This window comes from Rhamphochromis sp. 'chilingali', assembly GCF_963969265.1.
Source record: "Rhamphochromis sp. 'chilingali' genome assembly, chromosome: 6".
In the NCBI taxonomy this organism is placed as follows: domain Eukaryota; kingdom Metazoa; phylum Chordata; class Actinopteri; order Cichliformes; family Cichlidae; genus Rhamphochromis; species Rhamphochromis sp. 'chilingali'.
Window position 1 is genome coordinate 1,022,691 of NC_137933.1, and position 23,746 is coordinate 1,046,436.

Below are 23,746 nucleotides of genomic sequence, written 5' to 3' on the forward strand. Positions count from 1 at the left end.
AGCAGCAGTGGGGGTGGGTGAGTCTGCAGCCGGTGTTGGAGACTGTCTCATGGATGAATCAAATCTGTTGAAGAAATGATTCAGTTCATTTGCCCACCTCACATCCCTCCCAGGCAGAGAGTTCTGATGTTTGTGGCCAGAGATGGTTCTGAGGCCTCTCCAGACTTCACCAACGTTGTTTTGCTGAAGCTGGTTCTCCATCTTCTGCCTGTAGCTGTCCTTCCCATTCCTTATCAGTCCCCTCAGCTCTCTCTGCACCCTTTTCAACTCCTCTTTGTCTCCAGATTTGAAGGCCCTCCTCTTCTGCTTCAGGACAGCTTTAATTTCTGGGGTAATCCACGGTTTGTTGTTGGAGAAACACCGCACAGTCCTAGTAGGTACGGTGTTATCCACACAGAAATCAATATAGTCAGTAATGCATGTAGTAAGGCTGTCGATGGCCTCTCCGTGGTCGTCACAGATCACCTCCCACACAGTCGACTCAAAACAATCCTTAAGAGCCTCCTCGCTCTCCTCCGACCATCTCTGCACTGTGTCGGTGGCTCCCTGCGCACTAATGTCCTGTCTGGCTGCTTTTGCAATCAGAATTTTGATCTGAATGCATTGTGGTGCCAAATACATTTTTCTTTTGCAAGAACAGCTATGTAGAATCTCTATAGGCTCCTCTTGTTCATGTGAATATTTTATCTGTTTATTTATTAATTTTTATTTGTGTTATTTCAGTTATTACAATATATGTGATATAGTATGACGATGTCTAAGGCAAGACAGGCAAGAGAGAAAAAGGAGGAGATGGGGGATAGACTAAAAGGATGGAGTACAAATAGAAATGCACAAAGTATTGCTAACTCCTGCACCTGTAAGTGACAAAAATCCAAAAACCATACAGCACCTGGAACACAAAACCTTGGATCACAAAAATGTAAAAATACATAAATCAACAATCTTCTTACCGTGTGTGCGTGTGAGAGAATAAGTGAGTGTATGTTTGTGTGAGAATGAATTCATAATAAAGGTGGGAAGCTGCAGCTCACACCGGTAACGGGTAACTGAGGGAGGAGGCCACACCAGTACATCCAGCCACGCACCCCGGGACCAACAAGCAGCCAAGGAGGGGCAAAAGAGTCCAACGTGGAGCGGTGACCATGTCCCAACGGGACCAAGGTCCAGCAAGCATCACACCCAGGCTTGCACACAAACAAGCCATTTGCTCACTTACTCACTCATTAGACACCCATTAGAGCACTTTGCCCTCGGACTGCGGCCTTACTTGTGGTTCCATGAATTTTATTTTTTAAATTTAATTTATTTTTTGCCTCTCCAGCACTGTAACAATCACAATTATTGTCTGATGGCCAAGAAAAATGCCAGACTGATTTATTTTTCCGAGTGGACCATTATGGCTTTGCCATACTGGAAGTGAGGACACACAAGGAACGCAGCTGACACGAATAACCATAACGAGGCAGGGGAAGCAAGACTGAACAGAATGAACATGAAAACACAAGAGCTTCACAATAAAACAGGAAGCATGATGCAGGAGTGGAGCAGAGGCTGACAAGAGGGAGCGAGGGAACACGAGGGAAAGAGCAGACATGACAGGCTGGGGAAACATGGATAAACCACAAGAAGGCAAAACAAGACAAAGTAAATGGCCTGTATTTGTATAGCGCTTTACTAGTCCCTAAGGACCCCAAAGCGCTTTACACAACCTGTCATACACACATTCACACACTGGGGATGGCAGCTACATTGTAGCACAGCATTGTTTTTCTTGTGACATTACCAATAGATTTGATGTGTCACATGACCCTCTTCCTATTGAGAAAACAAAAGTTGTATCCAAGATGGCCGACTTCTAAATGGCCACCGTGGTCACCACCCATCTTGAGGAGTTTGCCCCCTCACATATACTAATGTGCCACAAACAGGACTTTAATATCACCAACCATTCCCATGTTATTACGCTGTATCCATATAAATGGTCCACCCTGTAGTTTGGAGCCCAAAGCAGGGTTCAGGCGTCATCACCTAAAGAAATTACTTGAACTGCTTTGACTGTTTTAATGCAGTACAGTTGTTTATTTTACTTTACTTTAATGTCGGTCATATGGGTGGTACTTTAAGAGCCATATATTTTATGTTGTTGTTTTTTGTTTATGTAGCTTTAACTGGTTAGTAAGGAATTTTCCAGATTTAGTACCACATACAACGTTGTCCTAACGCAACCTTTGCATCAGAAATTTTGTTCTCTGGTTAAATATTTCATTTAATTCTAGTTATCGTTTTCTCAGGTTGTTGATTACATGTTCTTGTGTGGCAGCATAGGCAGATTCCAATTATCTTTTGTTCTAGTTCTGATACATTTTTTTTCACATTTTACATCCGTTCTCAAAGTGGTTAACAAAGTGTTAACCATTCTAGAGGGGATGGTGAACTAATATCATCTGAAGACTTTTGTGGTTTTAAAAGGGGATTTATGTGGTCTGAGCCCCATTCTGTTAATGCTGTGAGATAAATTCTTTTTGTGTGTGTGTGTTACGACTTTGAGCCCTTCTAATGTAAACCTATAGTTCATCATAGGCTCATCATCATCACATTCTTATGTAGCGCTTTCCTACTCTCCTGGAGTACTCAAAGCGCTCTATACAACACGCCGCATTTACCCCATACATACAAGCAATATTATCTATACGGTAAGTGCTTTTCTAACTATCATTCATATGCATTCATACTTCGATGGATGCATCGGAGAGCAAGTCGGGATTAGTATCTTGCCCAAGGATATTTGGCATGCAAACTGGGGGACCCAGCGATCGAATCACCAACCTTCCAATCAGCATCTGACCTGCTCTACCTCCTGATCTACAGCCACCCTGCAAATACATAACTTCATATATACCCAACCACTAATGGGTTTCATGATGAAGAGATTATCAGTGTTATTCGCCTCACCTCTAAGTAATCATAATAATGTTCGTGATCTGCATGTAAAAGACAATACTATTCCCTAAAAGAATTAAAAACTGCCCAGATGTAAGCTGCCTTGGCAGAGGTTTGCACTCCCAATACTTATTGTTCCATTTACAGCCATCCTATCTCCTTATTTCTTGTGTGTTGTATGAGAGAAATGCAGACTTCCCTATTACAACAGGGTCACTACTTTCACTGGTCTACCTGGAGGAAAACATGTTTCCTTATAAAGAGAAAAGGGCAGCATGCAGATTGTATGGAGGCTGTTTATTCTGAATGATTCTGAATTACTAACATACACAATGTGATAAGAATAAAGTAGATTCATATTTCAGAATACACATGAAATACAAATCTATCTCCTAAATCTGACAGTATTTTTTGTGCAAACCTATTTTCTTGCATAGGATGAGAAAATTTCCATGCAAGTAGTGGTAATGTTACTCTATTTTCTAATTCTCAAAAACATACATCCAAGAATTAAGAATTGTGTAAACAGAAGACTTAAGTTCCTTTCTGCAACTGTCAACTATTTGTCACCAGAGAAATCCAGAGAACAAATTATATAATTAATAAAGTGGTCGGCTTCTGTAGCTGCAAGAAAAGCCCAAACCATCAACTTTCCCTTATCATATTTGGCAGCTGGTATGGAGTTTGCGCTAACATCCAGTGTTTGACCAAATCTATGATCTGACCTTGGAGTGAACTTCCCAGAATGTCCACTCCTGGGAAGATTGCGGCTTAGTGTTCACACATACCTAAAAATCCTCCCAATCAGCAAAGGGTCAAATCTTCTCTTACAATGGTGGTCACATCAAGTGCATTTGATTAGCAAGACCTTTGATTAACTGCTACTCAGTCTAGTCTAATGCCTATTCAAGGTACTTAAGTTTTTCAGAGAACTTTATGCAGTCCTGTGAAAAGTCTCTTTTGATATGACTATATAGTTTAAATGATGATAAAAATCCTTTATAAAAGCCATCCAAACCTACCTGACCGTATGTGAAAAAAAGTTATACCAAGCTGGTATAAAGTGAACCTCAATCTTTATAAGCTTATTGGTATGGCTCTCGACAACAGTCCTATGACTATGTCCACACATGCACAGGGATTCTTCAGAGTTTATTTTGAAAAACCTCAGTTCACATCGAAATGCAAAAACCAAACCCAAACACTGTCAAAAGCAGCTCACAAACATGGTGCAAATTGACCAAAACAAGTAAATGTGCACACTTTTGACATTGTGTGGCAAAATCTTAGTTTTCCCTGTCCACGTCTAAACACAGGATAGTGTTTTCGAACATCTTTACCCTGGCAGCTCCTTCTCCATCAATTGAAGCACCTCATTTTTAATCCAAAACTCCGTTTACATGTGGATATAAATGTTTGTATCTACATTTACCAAAATACCTGTGTGCATGTGGACATGGCCACAGTTTCTCACGCAGTCCCTTGAGAAAATTACAGTGGAACCCCGACTTACGAAATTAATTCGTTCCCGAGGGTCTTTCGTAAGTCGAAAGTTTTCCTAAGTCGAAGCACCCATCGCGCCTTTTGACTGAGGCGATGCTGAACGACAGGCTATAGGCTAATTGCTAACTAGAACAACAAAACGTCGTTCAAGTGGAACAGCGAAGCTCAAGTACAGAAGCCAAGGGGTTGTCACATGATTCGGAAGGAATTGTGGGCATTGTAGGCTCAGCCAATCAGAGCCAGCGGATTTCGTTACTTGGGCATTTTGCTGCAACACGGTCAAAAATGTTGCCGTTCAGTGCCTTTGTAACTTGACTTTTTCGTGAAACGGGGTATTCGTAAGTCGGGGTTCCACTGAAATTGTATAGAGGAACATTGGTGCTGCATATTAACCTACTAAGACCCAAACTCTTTCATGGTATGCATTTTCAATTTCTATTTTGCTATTTGGGCTGATTGGAACCTGATGAATGTAAAAACAAAGAATTACGTGATTTTTAAAAAAAATTTTTTTTTACCTGATTTTTGTTTCGGAGAAAAATGAGACTTGCTTTAAATTTGATAGAACAGTTACAGTATAATGTCCTCGTAAGTGGATGTCAGGCCCTTATAGAGCAAGATTTTGTATTTTGGTCTAGACAACCCAAAATATGACGTCCACATATATGGACGCCAGGTCCTAGGAGGTCGATTAGAAGTTCCCAAGACGAAGGTAGTCGAGAAGGTCCCAAAAGTCTTAGATCCTGAGGGACTTCCAGACAGACAGTTTTATACTTGGCACCAGCAGATTACAGGCACATCATCAGATATCTCTGTTCAGAAGAGTGCAGCAGCAGGAACATTTAAGATTCTGAACAAACTGACTGTCATTCAACAACCAGAGGAGTCAGTGCCCCCCCAACTGCCTCTCAACTGCATGTGCCAATGGCTCTGCACATATAAGTGCCACACTATGTTAAAAATGAAACATCTGTACACTTGTACCACTTCACATAACATACTTCCCAAAAACCTTTTACAGGAAAGACATTTTTTCCTTTTATTTGGGTCAATCAGGAGCTAAAGTACTTTCATTTTTCAGAGTCCACCCAGACCGCTCTACACATGTCTCACTGTATACTTCAGAAACACCACCACCACTTGTCCTCACCCCCAATTATCTTTACACATGCACTCAGAGGTCACCTTCAGAATAATTACATCAATACAATACCAGATGAAAAGAGATCCCATATGATCATTAACGTGGCAAATCTTAGACATTACCAAATGCATAAAAAACAAAAAAGAAAACATGAAGGGAAAAAATCACATAATCATTATGCCAGCTTTAGTTTTTGTAAATGTGGAAGTAGAAAGGCAGTTCATATTTTAAAAACATGTCACTGTCTTACAGCTCTGCCCTTTAATATTTTTGTCATTTCATTTAAACAATCTTTCTGCAGTTAACTAAAACTGTTCAGTTCCTAAGCTGGCAAGCTGTTAAGGAAAAAAAACTAATTCAGGGCAAACGAATGCATACAAAAAGCTGACTGTCCAATTCCCAAATCAGGCAATATTGGATTTTTGTTTTATTATCACAACTATGTTCATTTCAGCGCTCCTGAAGCTTTAGAAAAATCTCTTCTGGTCGACTGCGTATGTCTTTCCTGCTGGAAGCTTTCGGAAAAATAAACTGTTGCCTCTGCTCATGTTGCCCTGTAATGAAAAGAGGTAGGAAGTGTTAGTAATAGTCAGTTTACACATAGTTTAATTATTTACATAGCACATTTAATTACAACAGGAGCGTTGACCAAAGTGCTGTACAAGAATAAAACATACATAATGCATGACCGAAAGACAGAACTAGAAAAGAACATTTCTGAAGAAATTCTGGGTGATGCTGCTGGGTCAGTTGTCATCAAACAATCCATAGTTTTCAGTCACGTGACTGACTCACTACCCTGGCATCGTGATTGCAAATCAGTCGGTAGTACTTCAGAACAAAGGTGCTGTTTTTCTCACCTTTCTTGGAAAGTAGTTGTAGAAGTTAAATGTGCATTAAAAAGTTGACTAATGACAAAAGAAAATTTGGCCACAAACAAATCTGAAAGCCTTTATTCTTGAAATTACTTGAAGAGTGAAATTATGTGTTTTAAATGTCTAAATTCAAGAATCTCAAATAGAAACAGAACATTTGCAAAATATCTGTTGTGTGTCTGTGACAAAGAAGGGAACTGGCATCAAATGAGCAGAAAAAAAATATTTTTAATCCTTAACTGTTATGTAGGTTTTATTTAAAGACTACATGTTAGTGGTAAATGGCCTGTATTTGTATAAGGCTTTACTAGTCCCTAAGGACCCCAAAGCGCTTTACACATCCAGTCATCCACCCATTCACACACTGGTGATGGCAGCTACATTGTAGCCACAGCCACCCTGGGGCACTGACAGAGGCGAGGCTGCCGGACACTGGCGCCACCGGGCCCTCTGACCACCACCAGTAGGCAACGGGTGAAGTGTCTTGCCCAAGGACACAACGACCGAGACTGTCCAAGCCGGGGCTCGAACCGGCAACCTTCTGATTACAAGGCGAACGCCCAACTCTTGAGCCACAATGGCCTAGTGGGGAGATAAAGTGTTAGGACTCCAATTTAAAATAGTGGATGCATATAGGAGAGGGACAGGGAGGAGTCTGTGCTTTGATAGCATTTGTGAGAGAACCATAAATCCCAGCTCAAGAGGAATTACACTGGATGAAAGAGGGCAACAACAGCTACATTTTAAAGTATATATTATACATGTAGACAAAAGGTTTGGGTGGGAAAAAAAGACATATTTTCCAAACTGTTTTTAGAGCAGGTCACATGATCGTGCAGTGGTGGGAAAATTCCATGAAAAATCTAATTTTTCATCAAACTTAAACTGCTCTTGTGGAAAAAAAACATAAAACATATCAAAATATGGCTTTAGTCAATAAAAGTGCAAATTCTTGTGGCCCGTATAATGTTTGAATGACGTCCATGCAGATCCGCACAGAAAGGCCCCGGTGAGATGCTGCAGCCGAACTCAGGACCTTGTTGCTGTGCGGCAACAGTGGTAACTACTAGAGATGGACCGATACCACTTTTTTATGTCCGATACCGATATCATAAATTTGGATATCTGCCGATACCGATATGAATCCGATATAGTGTTTTTTAATCAACAAAACTGTTTTTTAATATCTTGCTGCATTTTGTATAAGTTCATACTCAAGTTTAAAACAACAACTACACTAAAGCTATTCTGTTATACCTGTATGCAAAAAAAATGTTTCATAGTTCAGCAATACTGATCAATCTAATAAACTTAAGCCTACACCATCCTCCCTATTCTGGTATTTTAAAGAGTACTTAGCGTAAATATTAAGCAACCTAACTAATAGGGTTCCAACTCCCAGCAACAACAAAAATAAATAAATAAAAAATAGGGAACCACCCCTCACGCTCCACCTCATGATGCTTAATCGACGTAATCAACCTTAATTTGATGCAGTGTGAAAAAAAATGCACAGAAATCAATTATTTTTCAAGAAATATTAAATAGATTCAACATCTTTCTTCAACAAAATTGCAGACTGCACAGATGGTACCTTCCCAAAGGAAAAAGTACTATAGCTTACTAGGGTATATATATTAGACTTAATAGTCACTATATACAGTAATTGACTTCTATTCATTTTACATCAAATTAAAACTTTGGGTGTCAGATAATTATTTATTAAAAGCTCGACATTTTAAATGAGAATAAGAAAGAAAAGTATGTCTTTGTGCCCCCTTTTCCCTGTTAATGCCCTATCGGCCCCCCTGGCTAAACTTTGCTAGCTCCGCCCCTGCACAGTTACCAGCGTCAGCTATGTAGAAAAAGATCCTCGAGTAGAAAGTAATATTAAATAAATTCTAACAACAGCTGATCAAGCTTAAACGTGCTGCTGTTGTTCAGCCGCTGGTTTCCTCTTTCTGGTGCAAAGTGGGCCAAAAGCAAACAAGAGAGACGGACTCGTGACAGAAAAGCTGATCAGCTGATCGTTAAGCAGTTTCATGATTGAAGTAGCAGCCAGAAGAGGCAGTCGTTTGTTAAGCTTAACGGAGGAATGCTTTACATTCAGAGATGGACTTACACACTTGCTTTACTTCTCTCGGGATAACTTTGTCGGAGATGAAATGCCGGGTTGCTAGCGAAGCTCCACATGCTATCCAGACCACCGACAGGTCCCGCATGCCACAGCCGCTCTATCACGTGATGCATACTGCTCCGACGTGCTAACGTTCTGAGGCGAGTTACGGCGTGTTGCAAGTTTTGTGAGGTGCTTTTGTGATATTTAATGGATCGGATTACATTTTTTTATTTTTCTCCGATATCCGATCCAGTAATTTAGGTCAGTATCGGACCGATACCGATACGTAATATCGGATCGGTCCATCTCTAGTGTATACTGCACCATGGTCCATTCCAGTAAGTGCATTGTTGAATAGGCACACTTCATAACATCAAGAGGATAATAAAAAGTGTGCTATTGAATTCAACTGAACTCAGATATTTATACATATATAAATATGCTCTGGCAGAACCAGGCTCAGGGAGTGGCAGCCATCTGTTGGTTGGGGGTGAGGGGAAGAAGACAGGACAAAAGACACGTTTCGGAAGAAACAGAAATTAGTAATAATTAAATGCAGGTGGTGTATAAACACATAAGTAAAAAAAAGTGTAAAGAAGAAGGAAGAAAGAAAAAGAAAACATCAATTTCACAGTGAATTACAGGAAGAGTTTTCACTACTGTGAACGATTCATGTGGCAACGGCAAAGCGGCACAATGTGGAGAGACGTTTCTGAACGTGTCACACAAGCTGCCATGCTAACTACCCGATGGGCAGAAACAGCCCGCGAGTTAAAGGCAGGTTTGAGCAAACAGCAGTCTTTTTTCATGAGAACTGTGGAAAACTCCCAAAAAGCCTCATTTAGAGCTACACATTTCTTAATTAAGAAAAAGAAGGCATTTTTAGACGAGAAGGTTTTCAAAGAAGCAATCATGATAATTGCAAAGACTGTGCTTAAAGAGGAGAAATATGGAACTGATGTAATCTCCATTCTCTCCAATGTCCAACTGGGGGCAACTACAATAGTTAGAAGAGTGTCGGCTATGTCCGGGAACTTGGCTGATCAGCTGGACTGGGATCAGGCAAAGTGCAGGTGGTTTAGCATCCAGTGTAACAGTCTGTGGACAGCAGCAGCACAGCTGATGGTCTTCATCTGGATGGTATTTGACGATTTCTCCACAAAAGAAGAACTTCTGACACTACTGTCACCAAAGACAACTATGAGGTCTATGAGGAGTTGACATCTATAACGCTGTGAAGAAAAAGGTACCGGTGGAAAAGCTGGTATCAGTGACCACCGACAGGGCCCCTGCTATGATCAGCCAACATACAGGATTCATCCCTCACTGAAAAGGTGACACGGAGTTCCTAAACTTTATGCTGGGGTACACCGAGTGGACACTTGACCTTTCATTTTAAAGGACATTACTGGGAAACTGAAAGCTGCAAGGCAAAGGTAAGACTGTTGCTGACATAAGTGCTTTAAATGCATTTAAAGCCCAGAGGGACATTTTTCTCTGTGCATTTACAGAGAAAAAAGGTGCTCCACTTCCTCTCTGTGCTGAAAAGATAATGCCTTCTGCATCTGAGACTTTTGACAAAGTTGCAGAAAAGTACTCTTAAGTCATAAACAGGCTTGGACAAGACTTTGAGAACAGGTTTTGGGACCTTGATCAGTTTAAGCCAAGTGTGATGTTCATTTCCAAACCTTTCATGAACGTGGAAACAACGTGCATTGCTCAGTGCGATGCTCAGCTTGGATGCTGGACGGGTGGAAATTGTAACACTGCAAAATGACCTTTACCTCAAAGCCCATCAGGATGAACCAAACTTTCGGTGCCTCGTTGACACAGAAAGTACAGTGGTGTATGCACAGCAGCTGAGAAGGTTGCCAGCCTGTTTGGTTCAACCCATCTTTGTGAATCGTTACTACTGAGCAAATGTTTGAAAGGAGCTGGATTAGTTATATACTTGCCTCTCTGCTAAGATGCATCCAGCAGTCCACCCAGGTGGGATATACTGACGCATAGGGATCTCTGCCTCCAGCAAGCCTAATGAGAAAGTTATAATATGAGTCTGCTTGAATTTAGCAAGTTTGACAGCAGAACATGACGAGCTAACTTACCCACAGTTATTGACAGCCATTATGTTTGACACCAAAACAAAAGGATAGGTGAGCATGCTGGCAAAGAACTGCAAGAAAGAGCATGAACAGCATGAGACTGAGCCACAAACAGCTGCACTGACACTGTCTGTTACACTCACCCCTGTCATCGCCTGAGAGCAGTTCTTGATTTCTCCTGTGTGACTCATCTGTTCAGAAGAAGAGTCACTATTAGTCTGTGTTAGAGCCTCAATTTAAGACTGCTTGACAAAAACCCTCAAGATCTATGTCAGTGCGATACAAAAAAGTAGTTACCTAAACATACAATGAAAAAAATCTAACAAACAAAAGATGGCTGTTGCGTTTTTGCATGCACAAACTTGAATTTCAGGTATTTAGGAAAAAGGTATTTAGATTACAGAAGCCCCTAACTGGAGGACATAGTATACCGAGTCATCAATGGCATATGTATTGATGAGGTGAGCCAGCAGGTTACAAATCCACAGAGAAAGGACATCACCCAGCAGGCGAGGAATCAAACCACTAAGAAAAAGGAAACACAAACAAATAAAGATACACACGCCTTAGATAAAAGAGAAAAAGTAGAGATACTATGATCAAACACTGGGTTGTTTGGAGACTGAAGCCTAACACTGGCTGCAATGATGTTAGCTTAACTCACTCTTTGGCCTGAAGAAAAACAAGAGATACTCAGATATGGTGCTGCAACAATTCACTGAGTATTTCGAATAATTCGACTACAAAAAGTTCTTTGCTTCGATGCGTCGTTAAGGGACCCCTCTGCAGCGCCACTGTTACCATGGAAACTCGAACACGAGCATTTCAGCCACATTTACAACTAAAAACAGACTCAATACAAACGTATTGATTAGCAGTGTGTGAATAATGCCCGACACACACTGATACCACAACAGCAGCAGTGATGATGACGACGCTGGCACAGTCTAACAAAGAGCTGGAGTCTGTTTTACACACTGCGAGGAGCAAAGAGCTCAGCTGAAGAGAACGGGTTTCACATATTCAAAAAAGCAGCGTTGTTTGTGTAATCAGAGTCCTGATCAGCAAACTCTGACGTGATAAAAACAAAGAATATGTGTAGCTGCTTCATTCAGCGCCGTTTGTTTCACACAGCGAAAAATCGACTGTAGCCTCCAGAAGTTGCACAAAAACACGCAGATGAACTGTTAGCTTAGTTTCAGTTGTACAACTTTCTGAATGTTGACACCAACCTTCCTATTTTAAATGAAAGCGAGTACAGGTGGCATTATGTAAAATTAAAGCGTCTTTCACAAGCCAGTAAACTCAGAGCCACTGACCTGAAGGTTGTTAGGTCGTACACCCAATTATCGTTAATATTAATTAATCATAAAATCTTGTTTTCAGCAGCACAATAACTTTACGTCAAAGCACAAGGCAAACTTCAGAATGCTAATGTTTGCTTCACCACATCAGCCTTTAAAGGAGCCACTGAAACCGATTACAGATGAAACAAAAACACTGCAGTTTCTAAAATGAAAACCAACGAGAAATTCACTGTGAAACCTGTGCTTGATCATTTACTATCGCTCGTTGATAAGACAAAAATGTTTCTTAGCCAATTAATCGATAGAATAGTCGATAGATTCATGTAATACAAATCAATACTGAGCTGAATAGTCCTGTGAAACTTTATCCAGTGCTGCCTTTGACTCCTTCAGCTGCTACACAACCTCACACAGCACCGCTGCAAACAGGATGTCACACAACTCTCCCACTTACTGAACAGATGAAGTAGTTAATGTCCAGAACACTTTAGGAAGGATTTAAGCAGCCAGCAAGGATCAAATCTGAATAACAGGAAATATTTCATATTGTATCAAATATGGGATCCAGTATTTTCCAGGGGATCTGTTTTGATTCAATTGGATTTCAAGTTCTAGCACTGTGACAACTGATGATCTGCTAATAAGTAACTGCAACAATATCAAGAATGAATGAGCATTTCAGTGCATATGTTGGGAGCCCCGACTTCAGGAAATGAGGCTCAAGGTGCATCAATGCAACAATTGTTGGAAGATGCACTTACATACAAGTAATTTATGTATATTTATGAGAGCAATATTTTTTCAGATTAAAAAAATATATAACAAAAAAAGGCTATAGAATAAACCACTATATAAATGTATGGTTAAAGTCTGAATGCCAATTGTCTGATCATAACGGCGATCTTTCATCTCAAGACGTTAATATGCAAACGGTTTTGTTTTTTTATTATGATCAATGAAGAAAGAAGAAAGAGAGAATTGCCCGTGAACCAAGTTCTCCTGAGACTTGGTGCAAGATTCACTGCAGTGCCGAACACCAGCTAGAAGGCAAGCAAAGGTCTGATGGAGCACCTGATGGATCTTTGTTGTTTTTCATCCATGAACTCGCTCCGTACTCCTTCACGTGATTCTTGCGTAGGTGGTAGAAGAGTTTTCTGGTCCATGTCAGACGGACCAGAAAACCGTACTATGCAAATTATTTCATAGCCAGACCCTGTCCATGCTACAGAGGGAGCCCCTCGTCTAGGAATAAGGTCCTCAGTTTGTTTTGACTGGTCTGTTTGAGCCGCCTGCTTCTGCCTCAGTTTTACTGGCCATGGTTGTTCTCTGTGCCCGCATCCACACGGGGACTATAGCACCATTTATAATTACCTCAAAGAAAAAACAGGAATTTGTTTGATGCATATTCTAAAACTTGATGTTGGAGGATGATGTATATTTTCATTATTTCACATTTATTTTTATTGTGAAAAGGTTTATGTGGAAAATAAACACGCGGACGGCGGAACCACACCCTGGGTGTGTTGCTAACAGCAATGCTGTCGCAGTATTTTCAACATAAGAGAAAGAGAGAACTTTTAAGAAATAAATACAGCCATTACACTGACCATCAAAACCATGCAAAAAATATGGCTGTAAACAGTTTCGAGGTTGTCCAGGCAGGCAGCGACAGACACAGAGGCAACAGCTGAAGCTACAGGATACTGATTAACAAAGCTGTCAAGGACGACACAAGCTCTCAGCATGTCTGTGACAGACCGGACAGGATGTATCTGAAAGGAATAACTCAACATGTGGCCAAACCAGCTTCCCCAAACACTGACTCGTCTCTCTGACAGCAAATTTCTAAATCAGTTTTCCACTCAAACCTTCACACGGTTATTATTAATAATATTATTGTGCAACGTCAGATCTACTCAACACATTCCAACTACCAAACAATAATAAGAATTCAAAAATAGGGATTCACATCTGAAATAGGTCATTTTCAGTCTGCACCTGCCCGGCATAAGAGTGCATACCTACTGGAAATCTCACCTTCTACAGCAATGTCGTCTATTTTTGTCTAATTTTATTTTATTCAGGACATGAAAACTGAACCTGTTTGGTTCTAGTTATTGAAAGTAAGCTTGGCGTGGTTTGCTCCTTCAACTCAACCAGGTTCACACGTCTACAAGTCCCTAAAGACTGTCGACATCTACACTACAGAATGTTGACAGTACTGTGGGCGAGTTATTACTGGATTTACTAAGAGGAGGGAAAATCAGTATTAACTGTCATCTAAGCAATCCATGCATGTGCCAGGTGCCTTAATGTGGAAAAAGCTCTTTTCACTGCATTTTCAGACAACCTAAAATACTCCAGACTAGAGCTTTAAAAAGCAACAAATGTGAAAGTCAATTTGTGTTATTGGGGAATTCTGTGTGTACAGACGTCCGAAAAGAACTGTGACTAAAACCTGAAAAACTAGAATATATATAACTTTTCAGTTTGTCATACATACACTACTCAAATGTGTAAAAGAAATGAAAATCATCATCTACAGGACAAAGAACAATGTACAGCATAATGTTATTCACATAGCACTTCCCCTGGCATCCCGAATCATGGCTGAGAGAGACAGAGGTGTATATGGAGATACAATCCTGTCACAAACATTTTACTACCAAAAATAACAATTTATTGCCAGCAAGACAAGATTTAGATTTTTCTGTCATTGTTATAAAAAAAAAAAGGAGATAATAATATTACTAAATTACTAATAAAACAGTTTCGGCAACTCCCTCTTTGACGACACACTGAAGGAAGCTTCTTTAGTTTCTACTTCTGCAACAATCTTTTTCTCTTATTGCCCAAGTCATCCACTTAATGTCCAACACAAGTGTCTGTTGTCCTAAAGACAAATAGTGTCACACTTACGCAAAGAAGCCCAGAATGCCTTCTTCTCTGTAGACTGTGATGATGGAATCAAACACCCCACTGAGAACACAATTTTGTAAACGCTTAATAAATCTCATGGCTCTTCTCATTTAGTGTCACAACTAAAATACTGAAATTACCTATATTTGGTTTCTCTTCCAATGAACTGCACCATACATCGCAAAGTGATCACTGAAAAACAAGTCAAGAGAAACATTTCAGACTTCCTAAAGGCATGCAGGCATTATACTGTGCTGAACCACGCTGTACCATGGAAGGGATGTGTGACGATGGTGGCACAGGAGCGGGCAACCATCTCCCTGGTTGTCTGTTGAAAACACACAACAAGTCACTAAAGTTCAAGTATTGATGAATTGTACTATTAATGCATCAACAGCACTATAACAATAGTACTGTAAGTGCAGCTTGTTATTATCATGACTAACAGTTTCCATGTAATATCATCTGTACTCAATTGCAACTTAACTGTATTATGTGAAACCTATATTTTCAGTTTAGTCTAAAGCCTTTGTTTTCAAATACAATACGATTTAGCTTCAAAGTACACTTGTAGTGATCCTTTGTTGTTGTGGTCGCAGCTAGAAAAGGAAAGCAGAAATCATTTTTTAAAGATATTTCCTGATGTAAATAATCGACACATCATTTGGTTTGAAACAAATATGGTAACAACCAATCAGCAGTGAGCTCAGGCTAATACTTGACCTTGATCACGCGACTTGCAACACGTGTTTTCACATTTGTACAATGTTGTGTCACCGAAGCATATTTGTTGGAATTGATTGTGATGCATTGGGTAATCTTCAGAACTTCATTCTGCTCAGTGGCGAGTATGAAAGCGTTAGCAAGCTAACGCTGGTTAACATCAGACTAGCAGCATTTAGTGTGTGCAACTTCAAGTGCTTTACGTTGAAGTTGTGTCCATTCTGTGTATAATTAACATTGTTATTGCCTGAGTTGTATTTGAGCTGTAAATAAAATGCTGCATTTTTCAAAACAAGCCTCCACTGAAGGATGGAGATGCCACAGTTCCAGTTGTTGCTGAGGCAACACACGAGGTTGATGAGATTTTGTCAACATCTTTGAAACCGGAGCTTTGTTCCCACATCCATCACTACAGACATTTTCCACTGTGGTTAGGCTGACAAAGCACAGGCAGGGCCACAACGATCAGTCTGTATCAGACATTCATTAACACACTTGACTAAGACAAACTGTATGTGCAAGCCTTTATGTGCACACTGTAACTGCAGCTGTTTTTCACTATTGATAATTACACCTTGGGCTTCTGCTGCTCCCAGTTCTTCTGCTTTTAGCCAAATGAAGTATTCTTTACGCTTATTAATTAAATATAACCAGTCTTACATTATACTGTGTTGACTAACTGTGTGCTCAGTTTCTTAAAGTATTACTAAAATACTTACTTTATCTCTTTTTCCTTAATAACAGTATTTTGTTTGCCCTTATTAGGTAAAGTGCTTAGACCAGACTTGACTGAAGTCAAGTGTGGCTGTGTAGTGTTGTGATTTAGCTTTGGGATTGCATAGGTCTTACCTCGTTAACAACCTGCTGTAGAGAGCTCTCTTTATCCTTCTGCTGCCCTCCCAGTATCTGGAAATCAGAGAAACCTCAGCGTCACCATCCTGAAAATTATTTTGACACTTTATACCCTTATTAAGAAATCGTGTACAGATGGCCTGAGGAGAGCGATGAGGAGCAACACACAATTCATTTGTTAAGTGGGGTCAGTGTGGGCCAAGGCCAGCATGTTAAAAGTAGCGCTGCATCTGGAGATTATTTTAGTAATAATGTGTTTAACCGATTACTCCAAAGATGAAAAAACAAAACACAGGTCTTTGAAAAATGAACCGTGCATCGGTTTCCATTACAAAATCTGCCAAAACAAACAAAACAAGCCCTGAACCCAGTCATTGAATTTATGTCATAATAAAATTAACGTTTTTGAAGAAAACACTTTCCTAAGTGCAAAAATTGAAAAAAAATCTCAAGTACAGTAATCGTAAAATAAGGTGTGCATGTAAGTTAAACAGAGGTAATAAATAATATTCCCTTTACTCCCTTTAATAGACCCTTTACTGTGTTACTAGGGCGGGGGTCTCTTAAACTCGTAGCATGCAAAAGAGTTGTAACAGCATTGCATCTCCTGATCGAGGTTTGGTGTTTGTTCATGCGTATGTGCTTCGTGTCTTTGCCTGTTTAAGTGCAAATCAGTCAGTTATGCACCTGCGAGCCTTTAAAGGAGTGCAGGGTGGCTGCAATAATGAAAAGCAAGCCTATTCTGAAGCTTGCCTTGGCTTTGATGCAACAGTCTGTGGTTCCTAAAGTGCAGTTTTATTCTTATTAATAATAATAATTAAGGTTCCAGCCTAACAGGTTAGAGTTTTACTGGCCCAGGTACATTTTTATATTGGTATGCTGAAAATACCAATGTTTATATTTTTGAATATTAACACAATTTTATTAATATCATATAATGTTATTTCACTTTGTATCTGAAAAATGTTACACAAGCCTTACAAATAAATACAGTGCACCCCACACCCCCCTTTAGATTCACCTCTGCTTCTGCGTCACTGGCTGGCAGTTACGTTCTTTCTTTAGCGAGTAACGACTCGTCGCAGTGTGTATGTGTGTGTGGGCAGACGTATGTTAAACTATGACAGCTTCACTGTCACTTCTGCTGGTGTTATCAGTCTGTTTAAAAGCTGGGGTCTGCATGGGCTTAATGTTGTTGTGCTTTATATTCCTGAATACGATTCTATGGCAGGTCTATTTGTTGTCAGAGATGTGGGTGGACTGCTCACGTTTACATGGTGATGAATACGAGCGGGTCACAAACAAAGTATCAAGACAAAGAATTTTCAACAAGGATATTTTTGAAATAATCGAGTTACTTGAGTTATTCAGTTCATTGCAGCATTTGTTGAAGGCAGCACACATCAACGCAGCGACTCTGCTCTGCCTCAAACGTTTTATTGTAAATTTGTTTTGCTTGTTTTTCTGACAGAATTTTATTTTGAACATGCAAATTTAACTGAAATAACAAAGAGAAAAGAAAAGAACTTAAAAACATCAAGTTTTCATATATATTTCTGTCTGCAGAACGTGTGTGTTTGAAAAGGAGTAGGATGAAGTTTATACTTTTCCTGTTCCTACCCCCTTTTTCAAATGTAATTATTTACACATCAATACTCTGAATTCAACCTTGACTTGACCTCAGCAGCGATGGCGTGCTGTGAGACACCCTGCTTATGCAGTTCAGCAACCTGATCTCGTTCAAAAGAGGAAAACATTTTTGCCATCATAACATTATAACAGTGTGACTGCCTGACAGCGATCCATATGATCCATGTATTCTAATTTTTGCCTCATAACTTTTGCACTGTCCACTTCCTGCTGTGACAAAACAAATTTCCCACGTGTGGGACTAATAAAGGTTATCTTATCTTATTTTTGCTTAGATTTGGCCTTTTAAAGGCATGTGGACCTAAACCTTTGATCAGCTGTAAAACAGCTTGTTTCAGTTTCAGTGCTGTTGTCAATAAATTGCATGCTCAAAATGTTGTTTTGTCTTACTCCCATTTCCTCTTGTTGCATGTTGAAGCTCTACTTGAAACCTTTTTAAGACCCAACCATGAAAAATATTGTAGGCGCCATCAAGTGGTCAAACTTTTGATTGGGAAAGCATAAAAAAAACAAGAAACATTTAGTGATTTATGGATTTTTCTTGCTATATAATTCCATATATCTTGCTTCATAGATTTGATGTCTTCAGTATGTATCTACAACGTAGAGAGTAGTGAAAATAAAGAGAAACCATTAAATGAGGAGGTGTGTCCAAACCTTTCACTGGTACTGTATATGCATGCCTATGTGCCTGTTCAGAGGTTCTTGGAAAGGACATGTGAGGACTTATCTACATAGTTCAGCTGCTGTATTCCAACCTAACCCCAGCTGTGCATCATTGGGGACATAAATGAACTAGATATGCACATCCCATAGACTCCTAGTATATGGGATGTGCATATCCATAGTGCATTTCTGCTTCTTCAAAATACCAACTGGATTAATTTGTTTCCTTCTGGCCCCCACTGATCAATCCCATCACTTAGTGGAGGGGGTCGGCTGTAGTCTCGTCTCCCATGCTGCCTTGTAGGACATAGAAGCCTACACACCCACTGCCCTGTTTTACATCCACAACTGCACAGAACAACGATGGACAAAGGAGGCAGATGTTATCAGAAGAGACTATGGATGACCAGGGATGTCCGTTTATGAGAGACCGTAACACTGCCCTTATGTTTAGAAGAGAAGGAATTACATTAAATATAGACAGATAGATAATTATACATTATGTATTCTCTTCCTACATAAGTGCTTTCTAACATTCAAACTCCTTTGGATGCATCAGAGAGCAACTTGAGGTTAGTATCTTGCCCACTGACATTTGGCATGCAGACTGGAGCACACAGGGATCGAACCACCAACCTTCAAATTAGTAGGTGACCTGCTCTACCACCTGAGCTACCTGAGCTACAGCCACCCCTGTGCCAAATCCAACCTAAAGAAAGATATCAAGAAAGATATCAGAGGCAAAAGCAGAATATCGGAGGAAGACTGAGGGACATTTCAGAGAGAAAGTCCCAACAGCATCAAGATCTAAAAGTGAGCAGTGATATGCCAACTCTGGGCGTTCTGGCTATCAGTGGTTAGGTGCTATTTCAGGGTGGTTATGTTGCATCCTTGGACAGTCAAACACTGCCATGAGCTGGCACTGAGTCAATCACTTCTCATAGAACTGCAGGCACCTGGTCTACGATGGCATTCAGGTTGTACATACAACATCAAGGCTTTTGATCTTTTATTGCATAACTGTCATGTTAACTTCATCCCCATGTGAATGTGACTTTCTGCATTCACATTTGTTCCATGTCACGTTCAACTTACGTTAACCATACTTAATAGTCACAAATATTTGTATGTATATGACAAACTTTTGATCAAGTGACTACTAATATGGAATTAAGACTGAAAAAGATGCGGAAGCCTGGCAGAAACGACCAGTTAAATGTAATGCTTCCAGCTTCCAGTCTGCTCTTTACCTGCCCTTCGTACAGACAGCAAACCTTTAAAATATAAAAGTTTAAACAAACTGGTTAAATGATACATGTTGCTGAAGGCTGATGGCAGCTGTCCTATTTTTACATGGAAACGATACTTTCAGTAAACAGAGGTGAACCATGGGGTGTAGCACGGTATATTAACGTCCCGGGGCTAGCGATATCTCCGGTGGGGGACCAAAATCTATCTCAGCCCCGCCCGTCATGCTATATGACAGCCGGACGGGCGATTTTGCGAGCCCGGTTGAATAGTGCATTCATTAAATTACATTCATATTTAAAAAATAAAAATAAAAGCTTTTTTCACAAGCCAATAAAAATGTGTATCGGCCAGTAAACTCTGAACCACCGACCTGCTGGTTGTTAGGTTGGACACTTAGTTATTATTAATATTAATTAATGTCTGCAGCATCATAAGGCCTGTTTTCAGCAATATAAAAACTTCTTATTAATGTCAGTTAGCCTTCAGAATGACAGTTATGGTAAATATTTTACGCGTTAGTTTAGATTGCGTATAGATCTTATTTTATTTGACTTTCACTGTACTTTATTATTATTTATATCGATTATTTATATATTTTTGCATTTGTGAAAACGCATTATTTAAAAAAACAACAACAACAAAACCATATGACATGTAAATACAATCAAAGGGTTTAGTTTTTGTTTAGTGGTGTCTTTTTGACAGATTGCTCATTAATACGGCAAAAGGATTTCTTATCTGATTACTCGATTAATCAATGGAATAATCAATCGATTATTAAATTTACTATATTTTACAAATTTTTCTACCACATTTATTTTCAAAAATAACCTGAAAACAGTATTAGATGCTCTGCTATAAGTGATGCAGGCAATACAGTGCACATTGTCTGTTAACGTTCTCAGAAGTGAAAGAACAACAGATTTTAACATAGAAATGCAGGAAGTGCTGCTGCACAGGAAAAGGATGAAGGGGCCAAACTGCTGCATTTTACGGGGAGTCAGTGAACTTATCATACTGTGACTACAAACAAGATCAGAAACAAAAACTTACCTGTGGGGTGCCTTGTTCTTGACATTTCTGGAAGAGGATAGAGGTTATCAAGCTGCCAGAATGAACAGTTTCAGTTACACTTACAACACAGATGGCAAGAAACTGAGTCCCAACACATAGCTCATTTATGAAGGCCATTAGTATGCATCACAAATGATTGAAATAAATGACCACCTAAAAACATTCAAAGAAAAGACTGGACAGAAACTGGCTGTTTGATCACATCTTTCTGTGGCAAACCCATCTATTCAGCTTACCTGTGCAACTTTGCTGTGTACGAGTGTGCCAATGGTGCCTGCACAAAGCCTCGGACCAAGTCCTTTGAAAAGACCAGCTCTTCCATCAATCTTAATGATGTGTTTTGCTGAAACATTTAGTCCAGAGCAGGACACAGTGTAAATAGTGGTAAAACTACAAAGGTAAATATCCACATACAATCGTTCAAAGCACAGTAATACTATTACCAACTCCATTTATAAAAATATCAAGAATCAAACTTGCCATAAGCAAACAGTCCAGGTAGCTGGTAGACTTGTCTTCCAAATAAATTCCTACCCAGGGTGGGACGGAGTGGCTCATGTCCTACCTGATAACACACACAACACCAAAAACAATGAGAGGGTACCATAGGAGGGGGCAAGCATTGACTTTATGTATCCTAGAGAAATACAGCAAAACACCAAAAACACCTGGAAACACTAAAAGCAAGTCGAGTTGCCCGAGGTTCACAGAATTTACAGAAAAATGTTACATTTTTGTGATTTATATCGTTGTCAGAACGGTAAATATCTTAGACCGTGATATGAGATTATGGTCATAGCGCACAGCCCTGAGCTTGATATCTGCTCTGGTGCCTTTTACCAATACATACAGACTTGGATTATTTGCACAGAGCCAGGAAGGACTGTGTCCAGTACTGAATGGTGCTGTGGAGAGACAGACCATGGAGACAGACAGAACACATCACATGCTTTATAGCAAGAAGACAGACAGACAAATCTTTATTTTTTTACTGATGATGTTGACTTTTGATTCACTTATTTGGTTATTTTTCTTTTACAAAACTATGTTTCCTGAGATCACATAAGTTTGACAGGGCACCAGTGTGTGCGCTGTGCTGCATTCATATATTTAGCACACAGTTGATGATTAGCCGACTGCCACAAATATGGACACGGTATACACAAGGCAGACAACTGTTAGCATCTAGTAAAACTGTCGCTCCGTATGACTCATTCTGTCATTAAGATCTACATGCAGCTATTTCTGGTTTTAAGCAAACGTCCCCGGAGCTCTGCTGGTGCTCGTTATTTTCATGTTTTTCAGGAGCTAAAGGCATCGAGCTAGCAGTATTCGTAACTGAGAAGCAAACAGCATACATTTCTCCCGATGACAAACTTGTGAATATACACGGTGTGTTGAAGACATCAGTGTAAAACACTACGTTGGAGCTAATCAGCTGGCAGCTAACTGGCGGTGATCTCTAGCAGTTCAACAACTTAACGCCGCTGGCTTTCTTGGAAAATAAGCCATGTATGAACTGTGTACAATTACGTCTGTAGAACACAGATTGTTTTTATTCAGTCTGCGCACAGAATATAAATGAAGCAGGGTAACATTGCAGTTAATTATTAACTTTCGATTAACACACGGATTCCGCCTATTGCACAGCAACGAGGAAGCAGAAGGTCACAGGGACAACAGACGGGACAACCATGTGGCTGATCCTATTACTGGGACAGTTCCTGCTATATTCTCAAATAAATAGTTATCAAGACTTATTAATGTCTCTGTGTGTGCTACAAACCTACTAATCTACTGGTAAACGAGGCAATACACTGTGAAAATGAATGACAATTTCCTCTTCTAGTAAGATACTAGCGAGAGTTACAGTATTTACAACGATAAGTACAGAGTGTCTGAATCAGGCCCGGGAAGGAAACGTAACAGAATCTGTCCAAACTCTCACGTCTTACCTGGATCAGGACTTTAATGTACATCAAAGGATGGGAGAGCACAGTAAGCCCTGATCCCAATAACACTTGACCACAAACATCCGCCATTTTTGGAGCGTCGATAGAGACCGGAAGTTCTCCTATTTCGTTTTGCTTCTGAGAGCAGATAACGTCCGTGGAAAAAAACACTGCCATCTAATGTTTATAAGAGATATGACAACGATGTCCTTCGTTCTGAGACCATGTTCAAGTCTGAGGCAGCCCAGTGTTGCAGGCCAGGTCCGTTGCGTCTGCTATGAAAGGTTAGTGAGAGTTAATACTTGTACAGCTGCAGTTATAATGGATTGCATTTATATAGCGCTTTTCTAGGCACCCAAAGCGCTTTACAATGCCACTATTCATTCACTCTCACATTCACTGGTGGAGGCAGCTACAGTTGTAGCCACAGCTGCCCTGGGGCAGACTGACAGAAGCGAGGCTGTCATATCGCGCCATCGGCCCCTCTGGCCAACACCAGTAGGCGGTAGGTGAAGCGTCTCGCCCAAGGACACAACGACCAGGACAGAGAGCCCAGGGATCGAACCGGCGACCTTCCGGTTACAGATGCGATTCCCAACCCCCTTATTCATAGCCTTTTTCGTACTGTGTATGACTGTGTACGTGACAAATAAAATTTGAATTTGA

General features: G+C 40.1%; 1 protein-coding gene across 1 annotated transcript; it reads right to left on the minus strand.

The window, feature by feature from the left end:
• Nucleotides 1-5,471: 5,471 nt before the first annotated feature.
• Nucleotides 5,472-23,210, minus strand: mtch2 (mitochondrial carrier homolog 2). The gene is made up of 13 exons (XM_080884622.1): nucleotides 23,084-23,210; nucleotides 21,609-21,693; nucleotides 21,365-21,471; nucleotides 21,108-21,134; nucleotides 16,485-16,541; nucleotides 15,183-15,240; nucleotides 15,053-15,104; nucleotides 14,913-14,972; nucleotides 11,118-11,211; nucleotides 10,830-10,877; nucleotides 10,690-10,757; nucleotides 10,540-10,615; nucleotides 5,472-6,144 (listed from the first exon to the last, which is right to left on the minus strand). Exons 1-13 carry the CDS (start codon nucleotides 23,168-23,170, stop codon nucleotides 6,058-6,060), a joined length of 906 nt encoding a protein of 301 aa, XP_080740748.1. The 5' UTR covers nucleotides 23,171-23,210; the 3' UTR covers nucleotides 5,472-6,057.
• Between the last annotated feature and the right edge of the window lie 536 nt (nucleotides 23,211-23,746).

Bases quoted from the DNA above. Each gene is read 5' to 3' on its own strand.
- mtch2 (XM_080884622.1), bottom strand. From the start codon at position 23,170: ATGGCGGATGTTTGTGGTCAAGTGTTATTGGGATCAGGGCTTACTGTG. The intron at 11,212-14,912 runs GTAAGTGTGACA...CCTTTTTCTTAG, and splicing joins GGCATTCTGGGCTTCTTTGC to TGGTTTGATTCCTCGCCTGC. The intron at 6,145-10,539 runs GCAAGTATATAA...TTTTCATTACAG, and splicing joins GGATGCATCTTAGCAGAGAG to GGCAACATGAGCAGAGGCAA.